Source organism: Eriocheir sinensis, chromosome 4 (assembly GCF_024679095.1).
Source record: "Eriocheir sinensis breed Jianghai 21 chromosome 4, ASM2467909v1, whole genome shotgun sequence".
NCBI lineage: Eukaryota > Metazoa > Arthropoda > Malacostraca > Decapoda > Varunidae > Eriocheir > Eriocheir sinensis.
The window spans coordinates 23905769-23919237 of NC_066512.1; the positions used below are offsets into that span (position 1 = coordinate 23905769).

Sequence of the window (13469 nt, forward strand, 5' to 3'; positions counted from 1 at the left end):
AGAGTACGATAATCTGGTAACGTTGCTATCTTGCTGTGTCTGATGGCGTGGCGGTGGGGGCACAGAACGCTGGGACTTTCCAAGCTCGTTAGTGGATGAATCAGCTTTCTCCTGTGTAACTCAAATAAGGCTGATAAAGGTTCCTTGTTGGTATATTAATTTAAAACACTGCCTTACGCCTTAAGTTAGCTTTTATTTTAAGTTATGGGGCGCTTTTGGGCGGCTGCGTTACCAAATTGTCGTACTTAGCCTTATGTTTTCCGAATTCCGCCCCCAAAACTGTCTCCTCCACTCCAATAACTACATTTATTTATAGTTACCGTTGAAAGGTTTAATTATTAGTGTCTTTCTGCTACAGTTAAGTGTCTAAAAATGGTAAATACAATGGTGGAAACGATAATATTAGTGTCTTTTTGCTGCAGTTACTAAAGGTTTCAGGGGCCGTGCTCCCCTGTTTTTCGCAAATAAAACTTTAACAAAGCGTCGGACAAGGATGTTATTTTGGCAGTGGATGTTTGAGACCCGACCTAATGGGCAAAAATATGATTTGGTGTCACATGTGGATAATGAATCACTTATAAGAGTAAATTTAGGGTAGACTTGGCTAAAAGTTAAAGGCACTGTGAGCGAGGCTAACCCCGCCAACGACAAAGATGTTGTTGGGTAGTTGGGTGGGGATGATTGTGTGAGGAAGGAAAGGTTGGGTATGGGGGAGGTTGGTGAACCAACGAGGGATGAAACCAGAAACTACTGCTCGCTTACATACATGCAGCATGTACTATCAATAGTCACATTTTCCATGTAAAGGATAAGTAATTTCCTTCGAGTAAAACTTTCTCCCCAACTGATAGTCCATATAAGGAACATCCATATTTACAGTAGATTAAATATTGCTACGGTGTGTGTGTGTGTGTGTGTGTGTGTGTGTGTGTGTGTGTGAAGCAGTAAGACATAATTGCTGGTTGGATTGATGATTACTCATACGTCAGAGCTAAACGTCACATCGACGTTACGAGAAGATGAGCGGGGCGGGGCTAGCCTCGCTCACAGTGCCTTTAACTTTTAGCCAAGTTTACCCTAAATTTACTCTTATAAGTGCTTCATTATCCACATGTGCCACCAAATCATATTTTTGCCCATTAGGTCGGGTCTCAAACATCCACTGCAAAACAATATCCTTGTCCGACGCTTTGTTAAAGTTTTATTTGCGAAAAACAGGGAAACACGGCCCCTGAAACCGTTAGTAAGTGTTTAAAAACGGTAAATACAATGGTGGAAACGATAATATAAGTGTCTTTTTGCTACAGTTAAGTGTCAAAAAATGGTAAATACAATGGTGGAAACGATATTATTAGTGTTTTTTTGCTACAGTTAAGTGTCTAAAAATGATAAATACAGTGGTGGAAACGATAATATTAGTGTCTTTTTGCCACAGTTAAGTGTCTAAAAATGGTAAATACAATGGTGGAAACGTTAATCTGGCAACGCTGCCTGGCGGTAACTCGAGCAGAAGCAATTCGTGGGAGTTCGACGCAGGTGGAGGAACCGGGCCGACACTCACGCACGCACTATACCAGGTGTTCGACTAAAAGATACATGTTTTCTAATTCAGGTGCTAGTCAAAAGGGAAAGGTGATCAACATGGCCAATCGAGAATCAGTGTAAAAGGGAAAGAAAAGAAAGGTCGGTATTTTAAAACCCTTCGCTCCCCACATCAGTATTTCTAAAGGTCAAGAGTGCGTCAAGGTTCTAATGAGTGTTTCTTTAGTTTCACGGTACAGAAGAAGGGCCATACTACCACCAGGGTCATAAAACTACTACTGGAAATGGCCAAAACTCCTACGAAAGCCTTGTCAAATATGTGATCTAGGGCGACGAAATGTTTAGTAATACGGGAAACTTTGCGGTCCCGGGAAAACTCTGCGGTGAGGTGTTCCCGTCATGGCGTGCGGCTCTGGTCTGGCACTCGCTGACCTGAGCACTGCCACGTGTCTAGGGTGCACGGGGGGACCTGTTGTGGCACTGACCCGGGCCTGAGGTGCTGTAGCCGGGCACTGGACGAAGACATGCTTTGTACTGTGTTGTGTTGCGTGTGCTATGCTGTGGCGGGCGGGTTCTGGGTGCTGGTGTGAGGAGTAGAATGCGTCCTTGATTGGGCTACCGGACAGCCATGGGGTCCACACTCGGGTGCTCCAGGGACCCGGGGAGCACCATATCCGTCCAGCCCGCGGCCCCCTCCCCCCCGCTGCCGTCTCCGCCCGAAGGTGAGAGAGAGAGAGAGAGAGAGAGAGAGAGAGAGAGACCCCCTAGTAAAGTTAGTTGTCTTTTTTTCGAGAACTGTTATACATTGGTTCTTGTTATGTTGATGATGACTAATAACAGCCACACCCACAGTCCCTCATCACAGCCACATCTCCACCACCCCTCACCACAGCCAGACGCACAGCCTCTCCACAGCCACATCTCAATACCCTCTGACCACAACCACATTCACAGCCACAGCCCTTGAACACAGCCACATATATACAGCCCTTCATCACAGCCACATTTTCACAACTCCTCATCACAACCACATCTCCACAACCACATCCCATCACAGTCTCTGCCCTCAGCCACATTCACAGTCCCTTACCTCAGTCTCCCCTCTCAGTCACCACATAAAAGGGAAGGAAATAAAAATGAGTGACAGGAAGAGAGGTAAATTTCAGATGGGAAAAAAAGAAAGAGTAAAAGTAGGTCAAAGAGGTCAATTCTGTACGGTAAAAATAAAAATAAACACAACAAAAGAAGAAAAGATTCCACAAAATTCAGCCCCTTGACCAACCACCTAACCGTGCTCCTCTTCTCTCCCAGGCAACCCCCGGAACAAGACGGCCCTCAAGCCTGGCCGCAGCCTCATGGACTGGGTCAGGCTGGGGCACTCTGGGACTGACCTGGCCGGCACGAAGGGCGCGCTGCTGGACGTGACGAGGCAGGAGCTGGCCAAGCACAACAAGAAGAAGGACGCGTGGATGGCTCTCAAAGGTCAGCTGCTGCCGCCAAGTAGTCATAATGGAGGTTGAGGATGTCTTGACCTCTCTCTTTCAAAAGCTACACTGAACTGCTTTTTGTGGGATCTGTTATTCTTTTTATTGTTGTTTTTACTTTTATTTTTTTCCATCCAGAATTGACCTCTTTTCTGACCTACATTTACTCTTTTTTGTTTTGTTTTGTTTATTCTTTTTCCCATCTGAAATTGACCTCTCTTCTTGCCACTCATTTCTGTGCCCCTGTATATCCTCAAACATATGACAGCCAGCACCTTAGGGTTAAGAGTTTTTATCTTTTTTGCCCTTAACCCAGTAGCAGTGGGGATCATGTTTCTTAATGGTCCCCCCAAGTGATAAAAATTGGAAAAAAACACCCCTCACACAAACCATTTCATAATATATATCAAAGCATTTGTGATCAGATTATGTATCATCTATTTTGGGGGGGTTATATCATGGCACAAATTTGGCCCATCGCTGCTACACGGTAAAGCCTCATATTTGGCCCGTCGCTGCTACCGGGTTAAACTGCTTCCTTTACTGTAAAAACTGTAAAAAGAAAAACATGTGGTCCATATTTATGAAGGTTCGGAAGCCGAGCTGGAACAGACTGATGGATTTTTAGGGCTGTCCTAATATTTTCCGGGCACTAATTTCATCCAGTTTTTGTGTTTAAGAGAAAACAATTGGATTTATTTATTTGTTTATTTTTATTTTATTTTATTTTATTTTTATTTATTTATTTATTTATTTATTTATTTATTTATTTATTTACTTATTTTTTATTTATTTATTTATTTATTTATTTATTTATTTATATATATATATATATATATATATATATATATATATATATATATATATATATATATATATATATATATATATATATATATATATTTTGTGTGTGTGTGTGTGTGTGTGTGTGTGTGTGTGTGTGTGTGTGTGTGAAGAGAAGCAGTAGTCTATATCATGCATCATTTTAGAGCCCATGTCTCACTCTTGTGTACCCTCCGGCAGGGAAGGTGTACAACGTGACGCCCTACATGGAGTTCCACCCTGGTGGTGAGGACGAGCTGATGCGAGGAGTTGGCCAGGACGCCACGCAGCTCTTCAATGACGTGAGCAGCATGGGGATGAGGGTCCTGAGGGGGGATGGGGGGAAGATGGAAGCAAGGGAAGGAGAGGGGATGGAGGGAAAGGAGGGAAAGAAATGCAAATATAATGCCTCAAGTTTGTTCTTATTACAGAGGGTGGACTGCATTATCTCTATTCTCTTCATCTATTCTATCTATATGTTAATGGCAGGAAAGGATGCAAATATAATGCCTCAAGTTTTTTCTCATTACAGAGGGTGGACTGCATGATCTCTATTCTCTTCATTTATTCTACTTATTTAAACCCGGTAGCAGCGGGGATCATATTTCTTAATGGTCCCTCCAAGCGAGAAAAATGAGAAAAAATCACCCCTCACACAAACCATTTCATAATATATATCAAAGCATTTGTGATCAGTTTATGCATCATCTATTTTTTGGGGGTTTATATCATGGCACAAATTTGACCCGTCACTGCTACACGGTAAAGCCACAAATTTGGCCCGTCACTGCTACCGGGTTAATAGCTCTAATGCCTTCTTCCTACCAGAAACTAAAAACAAGCTATGTACTCCTTCAGGTGCATAAGTGGGTCAACTTCGAGGGCATGCTGCAGAAGTGCCTAGTGGGCCGCCTTGTGGAGAGTCGCTCCTTCTTCCTCAAGCCTTCCTTCCTCCCTCTCGGCCGCAGCTCCTCAGCCAAGCCAACCAGTGAGTCCTTCCTCTGTGCTTATACACACATACAAAAAAAATGAAGTTGCATAATTTTGGGGGATCCTTGTTAACCCCTTGGATGTAGATCTCCCACAAGAAGACATCACCAAGCTACAGGAGTGGAGCAATAAGTGGCTGTTACAATTCAATGAAGAAAAATGTAAAGTCATGCACCTAGAGAGGGGAAATCCAGCATACCAATACCACAGGGGCAGAGAAAGACCTGGGAGTATATGTTACCAGGCTACCAGTGAAGGCGAAATCCGTGCCAATCACAGCTGATGGGTTAAGAAAGTAACTTGTGGCACCTAACACAATGGGCCACTTTTCACATTGCTATCAGCTGTGAGCATGGAGCTTTTCTTATAAGCTGTTATTATTACTCAGTTATTGCTACTTGCCTTTTTTCTTGTACATGCCTTACCAGATGCTACATGAAAACTGTAATTGTGCTGGACATGCATTGGTTGTGCCCAGAGCAGTGATGTTTAACTCTTCTCACTCCTAATACAGATGGAGCAGAAGAGAAGAATTCTTTGTCAGTGCCCAATGCAGAGAGCCAGGCAGGAGTGCCAAATGCCAAGTCCCCGCTGGTGACTCCCCCCACTCCATCACCGCTCCCCAGCCCCAAGTACGACTGGTTCCAGACCCACACCGTGATCAACCTGGCTGTGTACACCCGCTGGAAGCACATCACCAAGGAGCATGTGGTGGTGCTCAAGAGGGGCGCGGTGAGTGCTGCGGCAGGGCCCTCAAGGACTCTACAGCTCTAGGAATATTTTTATCAGACTTCATTCACAACCTATGAGAACATCACAGACACAGGTGGTAATTGGCAGGCTCAGTTACTTTAATAATGGCTGTTTATTGGCTTTCTAGCGTCTGAAATGATTCTGATAATATCAATAAGAAAAAATCACACATAAAAAAATCTCCTTTAGGAAAATATGACTCAAATACTGATTGTTTGCTGCCTTTCTAGTGCCTGAAATAACACTGGTAATATCAATAAGATACAAATAACCCCCAAAAATTATCCTTTAACCTGGTAGCAGCGGGGACCATGTTTTTTAATGGTCCCTCTATGCGAGAAAAATGAGAAAAAATCATCACTCACACAAACCATTTCATAGTATATATCAAAGCATTTGTGATCAGTTTATGCATCATCTATTTTGGGGGTTTATATCATGGCACAAATGTGGCCCGTCGCTGCTACACGGTAAAGCCACAAATTTGGCCCGTTGCTGCTACTGGGTTAAGAAAATGTGACTCAAATACTAATTGATCGCTTTTTTTCTGGTGTCTGAAATAACACTTGGTAATATTGATAAGAACAAAACAACCAAAAATAAAAATTCTCCAAGAAGATGTGTTTTGTTGTCTACTTACAGATATTTAGAAAGCAGCAGCTGTGTTAATGGTGGCTTTCTCTTTGCAGACGGTGAAGGTGGTGTGCTACATCCAGGACATGGTGTATGTGGTGCACCTGGAGCTGGACAAGCCTGTGGCCGAGGAGTTTGAGGTGCGGGCGGGAGGCAGCAGTGTGGGGAAAGTGGACGTCCTCCTGCAGAAGGGTGAGGCCGGGGTGAGGTGGAACCGGCCGGGGAAGACCTTGCCCGGCCATGGGGAACATATCAGGGCCAAGGACTTTGAGGTAAGGGTCACAGATGCTCATCTTGCCTGTCATTAATTACTGAACTGTATCAAATGATTATTGTATCCTGGTTTTTATAGTTATGTCTGATTTTTATTGTCATTGTTGTCATAATTATAGGTGTCCTGTTTTTCACATTTGCAAAGTTGCCAGATTGTCTTACTCAGCCTCTTATATTTACCGACTTCCCCCAAAAAACTGTCTCGTGGACCCCAATAAGGAAATTCACTTATAATTATCATTAAAATAGTTAAAATCTGATGTTTCTTGGCAATAGTTAGGCGTCAGAAACCTGTAAATCTGGCAACGGTGCACATTTGGAAGGTAGAAAAATACAAAGAGGGGAAATAGTTACCAAGCAGAGGAGGTCACAGGACTCATTCATACACACATCTGGTTATAGTCACAAAGTTATCTCTGACACCAAATAATGCCTGGTTTTTCCTCACAGTTGGATGCAATTGTGATTCATTCATTCTGCCATTTATTTCTCATGCTGGACATTTTCATATCCATTTAGAATTCATACTGATGCTCCCATGAAAGGAAAAGAGTGTTGGAGATATAGAGAGACATAGAAAATGATGCTGGAGATAAAGGAGTTTCTTATAGCACCTGGAAAGATAAATACTGTCCTAAAGTTATTACTGGAGTGTGCAAAGGTCAGATGTGTTTACAGGCGCTGAGATAAAGTTATTATGACTACTCCCTTGAAAGAATGTCCATGAACAGAGGCATGCATATTGGTAGAGAAATAGATAGATGGATTGATTGTTTGACAGATAGATTGAGAGGTAGATAAGAGGAGAATACATAATCATATTGGTAGATAAATAGATAGATGGCTTGATTGTTTGACAGATAGATTTAGAGGTAGATAAGAGGAGAATACATAATCATATTGGTAGAGAAATAGATAGATGGATTGATTGTTTGACAGATAGATTTAGAGGTAGATAAGAGGAGAATACATAATCATATTGGTAGATAAATAGATAGATGGATTGATTGTTTGACAGATAGATTTAGAGGTAGATAAGAGGAGAATACATAATCATATTGGTAGATAAATAGATAGATGGCTTGATTGTTGGACAGATAGATTTAGAGGTAGATAAGAGAAGAATACGTAATCATTTGTTTTGTTGTGTTGCAGATTGAGTACGTGGAGTGCACGCTGGCGCGGCGGGAAGCCATCACCCACAACACCTGCCTTCTGGTGCTGCAGGTGCCGGACAACACCCGCCTGCCCGTCCCTGTAGGGCACCATGTGTACCTCAGGAGTCCCAGCAAAGGTGTGTGGATGTGGGGTGGATGTGTGTGTGTGTGTGTGTGTGTGTGTGCGCATTTCCTTTTTTTTTAATTTTTTTTATTTTATTTATTTATTTTTTTTTTTTCATCCCATACCTGACTCCAGTTGCATATTCGGCTTGGATCTACCTTCAAATATTTTACAGTCTTCCTCAGCTTCTACTTACTTACTGTGTGTCCATATGTGTGTGTGACGTGTGGGGGGTGGTCTTGCATGTGTGTGTGTGTGTGTGTGTGTGTGTGTGTTCAAGCTAGTCACCCTTCCTTATTCACTCCCTTCCTTGTCTTGCTCAGAGGTGGTGAAGCCGTACACACCAGTGGCCTCGACGCTGTCCCTTGGTGATCAAGAGGAGCCAGGCAGACACATTCACCTCTTCATCAAGGCAAGATATCTCGGCCTTTCTTACTCCAGATATTCCTTTTGCACAGGTTCAGTACTCTCAGGAGCACTTCTTTTAGAGTAGGAGGACACGTGTTGCCACTTGAGAAAGGTGACAGGTGGGAGAGGAGAATATGAGAACTTTTGTATTCAAAGATGTGGCATATAGATAGAAAGAAAAAATTAAGACTGGCTATACCCATCCCTTTGCAGAGGCTACAAGGGACAGGTATGAAAGAAGAAAGATTCAATGTGCTCCTCAACAAAAGACATTTTTTTTAGATTCAGGAGGAGTAATCTCACTTTATTATTCTTTTAAATGTTTAGGTATGTGTCACATGTTTGCATAAGTAAGATTGTCATAGTTGTCATTCTCTTCATTTCCTTTGCTGTTTTTAATTTCACACTTCAGTGGAAGCTATCATGTTTTATTTTTTTGTTTTCTTACAGAAAAGGAGACAGTTCAAGGGCGTGGAAAAAAAAATAATGAAAAAAAAGCCCGCTACTTACTGCTCCTGAATAGAGTACAGAGGAGTGGCCAAAAAGAGAGGTCAATTTTGGGAGGAGAGATGTCCTGATACCCTCCTCTTGAAAGAGTTCGTCGTAGGCAGGAGGAAATACAGATGAAAGGAAGATTGTTCCAGAGTTTGGTGTTACATAAAACTGCTTATTCAATGATATACCAACTTCCTCCTACAGGTGTACAGTGATGGGGCCCTGACGCCCATCCTGGACAAGCTACCCGTCAGCTCCCAGGTGGAGGTGAGTCTGCCCGAGGGAAACTTCTCCCACGACCAGCTGACAACCGCCACCTCCGTCGCCGCCCACCTGGTGCTTCTGGCGGCTGGCACAGGACTCACCCCCATGGTCAGGCTCATGCTGCTTGCCCTCAGGAATAAAAAGTAATTATTTTTTTAAGGTTATAGGAATCAGTAAAAAATTAAGTATATGCAGTGTTACTTAAACTCATGGCATGGGACTGGAGAGTAATAAACACAGAGTAATGATTAAGTTTAGGCAACAAGAAGAATGTAAAAATATGTTAAGGAGCTTACTGCAACTAACATTAAAATATTGTGTTCTTGAGCATACCTCTGAAAAGAATATTTGTTTATTACTGTTTGTTAAAGGACGTTTTTTCTTAATATCAGTATTCATGATCTGTGTTGCTGGAAGGTGAATGATATTTTGTGTCCTTTCAGAAATGTTCACCTCATACTCTTCAACAAGACAGAAAAAGACATACCGTGGAAGGAGGAACTTGAAGGCCTCGTGGAAGAGAGTGGCAGCTTACTGAAGGTAGTGTGTTTGGGTGGATAATAATAATAATAATAATAATAATAATAATAATAATAATAATAATAATAGTAATAATAACAGCAAATGTTTTATTTGGTTGAAGCAACTGCTATATTTTTTTTAAATTGATAGGCCAAGTTGTTTTCACCATTAAAGAAATTTCACATAAAGCCAGAGCACATTTTTTTCAAGATTTTGCTTCCGGCAGGTGACTCACGTATTGTCCGAGGGCAGCACCTCCTGGGGCGGCGAGAGGGGCAGGATAGGCAAAACTCTGCTGGAGAAGTTGTTGCCCGAGCGAGGTGAGGAGAGGACGACCTACCTGTGCCTGTGTGGGCCGACAGCATTCACCAAGCTGGGTGTCAGGTGAGGCAAAGTTATGTAGCCTACAACATGTAATGGTTTTATTGGCATTTAGATTGAAAAATATGGAGGAAGCAGATGCCAATATTGTAGTGTCATTTTTTTATTGATGATGTGTTTTTGTTTTCAGTCTCCTTGATGACCTTGGGTACAGCAGTGATGAGTACCATGCCTTCCTGGGCTGAGGACATGGGTATGTGAAGACACACACAGACACACAAAAGGCTTCATGGCAGAGCACACCACATCACAAAACAATACAGCACAGTTCTACACAAAATAGCAAAACACAAAACCAAACAAAACTTGAGCCAAAGTGTGTGCCGGTGATTAGGTTAATGCTGTATGGGTTATGGCTGTGTAACTTAAAAAGTGACTCATGTGCTCCTACAGTTCATTCATTATTAACAGCAACTTCAAGGGATCACAGAAAGAGATAAACTCAGCTGTACATCACCCCAAAAACATAAAGTGCTCCACAGTCTAGTCTTTAGCTAATTTAAAAGACAAAATGGAGTTGGTTCAGAATCTAATTTTATATGAAGATTACATTACATTGTTCCTAAAACACATGTGGTTTTAGATCTTATTGTATACCAGTGTGATGAAGGGTCAGTGTGAAGCTGATTTCTGAATAGAGCACAGGTTACTAGAATAATGAAATGAGGTAGTTTGCCTCTGCCTTAAATTTGTTTTGAAACCCAAGATCATAATATGATCTTGTATCACCACAGTTCAAGGGTATCAGGAAGGTGTTTCCTAGCAAGACAAGCCCAAGCTGAGGCCAAGCCCTCCTAAGAATATTAAATTTCTAGGTTCCTGAACATCAAGCCTCAACTGTCTGCATGTTGTGAGTGTATCATGAGAAAAATAGTACACATTTGTAATTTTTGCTGACTGATGCAAGACAAAGTTGTAAATTTATCATAAATAAAAATCATTCACAAGGGAATTTGTCTTGAGGTAACACCTTCCTGCCAGTCTTGTATTATAGGGATCTGGGCTGCCATGCAGAAAGAGAAAGGGAATTTATAGATACACACACCAATAGGACATTACCGCTGAGGCTGTGTGAGAAAAAAAAGCACACCAAGATGAGGTTACCATTGAAACAAAGACCTTTTATCAATAAAGACCCAAATGCTAAATATATTTTTCCATGCCAACATAGACTGAATGCAACATAATATATGTTGATGGAAAAGCCTGTATGAAACTTATTACTGTATTTTTAACTTGATTAGAACATGGCTTGCTAAACAGGGTGAGAAAGACAATAGTGCTCCTTTGATATTTAGGCTACAAGAGCACAAAACACTTTTTTATGAAACTAAGAGGATAAGAGCATGGAATGACTGAACACATAGACAAAAGAAAGGTAAGCTCCTTGCTCAGGAGAGAGAACTAGGCCACACATGAGGAATAGGCATCGGATTTGGTGTTATTCATAGGGATCATTAATTCTTGCACCTATTGCACCGCATTCCTGACTGTCTCAGGAGCTGCCATGTACAGGCCTACCGGCCTCTTGCAGACTCCTTACGTTTTTATGTTATTATGTTGTTTGTCTACCAAGTTTGGCATAACATTAATTGGCATTGGCAGTCATGCCCCAGTAATTTGCTTGGTACCAAGAGAGTGCCTTAAAATGTGGCACTGTTAACAGAATTATGCCACTTTTGATTATGTTAACTATGTACCAGTTAAAGAAGCACTTTTTGCGAGGTTAACATGAGTTAGATGTACAATAAGTTAAACACACTCATCATGTAGGTATATAATTTACAGTGTATTTACACCAATATTGAGGTCACATCCTCACTCTTCATCTCACATTCACTATACACCACCAACCCACATCAGTCACATCTACAGTAAGTGTCCCATCATAACATTCCTTTTAGACCAGACCCAACCTTACTTGCTAGAAACTCTTTATTTATGTATTACTTCTACAAACCTACTTACTTTCCAACTTTTCCTACCAACCATCATACCTATTAACTGTCCACTCATTACATACACAGTTGACCCCTGACATTCATGAATTTGACAATTTTCAGAGTGCAGCTTGGGAGTTTCCAGAATACCTCAGAATACTTATAAGTTATAACAGTACATAAAATGTGTATGCTTTTGACGGATGCAATGTTTTGTGGAATTTTTAAGAACCAGTAATGGGTTTAGTGCAATTTTGTGGTCATATGGCTTTGTGTACTAGGAAAAGAGCATTGACTGTCAATTTTGCAAATAATGTGGTGATCTCCGTCCTGTAATCCCAGGCAATACTAGGTGAGGACCACAAGATAACATCTACGCACCTACATTCTTAATAGTAACATTATACTCATACATTGCACTATGCATTGTCATAAACAAACATAGGTACCAGCCAGTACTACTCAGGGGGCTGTTGAGACCCATTAGAAGACTTTTATGTGACCTTGTGTGCCAGTACTAAGACAGCATTTTAGTGGAGCATTTTAGGCTAGCTTCATGTGAAAGAAACAAGATTCTAAGTCATAAAGTGCTGCGAGAGAGAGAGAGAGAGAGAGAGAGAGAGAGAGAATAGCTTTATAATGCCTATGAGTATATAGTGTGACTATTGTAAAAAAAAATGCTATTATATGTAAATAAATAAAGATTGTTTGTGTAAAATGACTTTCTTGCATAACAATGAAAAGATGTAGAAGTGGTAATAGCAACAGCTGAGGCAGGAATTAAAAAGAGAGGATCACCTTAAGGGGCTATTACACCGGGCAAATTTTTCATTGGTCTTCAGTCAAACCACGATTTCCGCTGGCGTGGTTCTCATTTGTTTCTCGTTATTGCTGCTGATGATGATGGCAAGTAATACCATCGTCCTTCGGTGAAATCTACCATAGCTTTGAAAGATCGTGGACACGTCAGAAAACCACGGAAATATGAGAACCACGCCAGCGTAAATCGTGGTTTGACTGAAGATCCACGAAAAATTTGACCAGTGTAATAGTCCCTTTAGCCTTATTGATACAAAGCTATTTTACTGCATCTTTCATTCGTTCAGCCATCTCTTCCCATCATCTTTATTGTTTATTGTCTCCCCTCTCATCAGTACCCCTACCCCTCTGTCCCTCCATTTCAATAACCTTCTATATTCTCTTGTTCTTCTCCTCTCTCATTGCTCTCACTTCTCTTGTCCTCCTCCTCCTTCTCTCTCATTGCTTTCACTTTTATTTTCTCTTGTCCTCCTCCTCCTCCTCCTCCTCCTCTCTCATTGCTTTCACTTCTCATGTCTTCCTCCTCCTCCTCCTTCTCTCTCATTGCTTTCACTTTCATTTTCTCTTTCTCTGCTTCTCAGGTGTTTAAGGGACTTCTGAACAGGCATTTTATAGTGTCTGCATGCCTCCCTCTCTACCTGTTTCATCTCTCTTTAATAATAATAGTGTAACCTCGCATAACCATCTCCTTCATCTCTCTTAATTCCAGCTGCCTCAATTAACTCTTGGGTACCTATCTCTCATGGCCATATTTGTAAAGAGATTTTGGGGGTGGGGTTCAATGACTTGGGTTAGTTCAGCATATTTTGGGACAGTGTTAAGGAACGTCACTCACAAATTACTTGAACAAAAATCCATCTTC

The 13469-nt window shown here is 41.5% G+C and overlaps 1 protein-coding gene across 4 annotated transcripts in view; it reads left to right on the plus strand.

Annotated features, from left to right (window-relative positions):
- Positions 1 to 12506, plus strand: part of LOC126980477 (cytochrome b5 reductase 4-like) — a 29869-nt gene extending 17363 nt beyond the window's left edge. For 3 of the 4 annotated variants that reach the window (XM_050830432.1, XM_050830412.1, XM_050830422.1), the window contains exons 2-13: positions 1769 to 2264; positions 2854 to 3024; positions 4050 to 4150; positions 4707 to 4836; positions 5353 to 5570; positions 6281 to 6496; positions 7653 to 7791; positions 8102 to 8190; positions 8886 to 9088; positions 9389 to 9485; positions 9694 to 9851; positions 9979 to 12506. In XM_050830432.1, coding sequence (XP_050686389.1) covers positions 2171 to 2264; positions 2854 to 3024; positions 4050 to 4150; positions 4707 to 4836; positions 5353 to 5570; positions 6281 to 6496; positions 7653 to 7791; positions 8102 to 8190; positions 8886 to 9088; positions 9389 to 9485; positions 9694 to 9851; positions 9979 to 10033 — 1671 coding nt within the window. In that variant the 5' untranslated portion in view covers positions 1769 to 2170 and the 3' untranslated portion in view covers positions 10034 to 12506. The remainder of the gene's footprint in view (positions 1 to 1768; positions 2265 to 2853; positions 3025 to 4049; positions 4151 to 4706; positions 4837 to 5352; positions 5571 to 6280; positions 6497 to 7652; positions 7792 to 8101; positions 8191 to 8885; positions 9089 to 9388; positions 9486 to 9693; positions 9852 to 9978) is intronic. The other variant, XM_050830443.1, reaches the window with a different exon arrangement.
- The last annotated feature ends 963 nt before the right edge of the window (positions 12507 to 13469 follow it).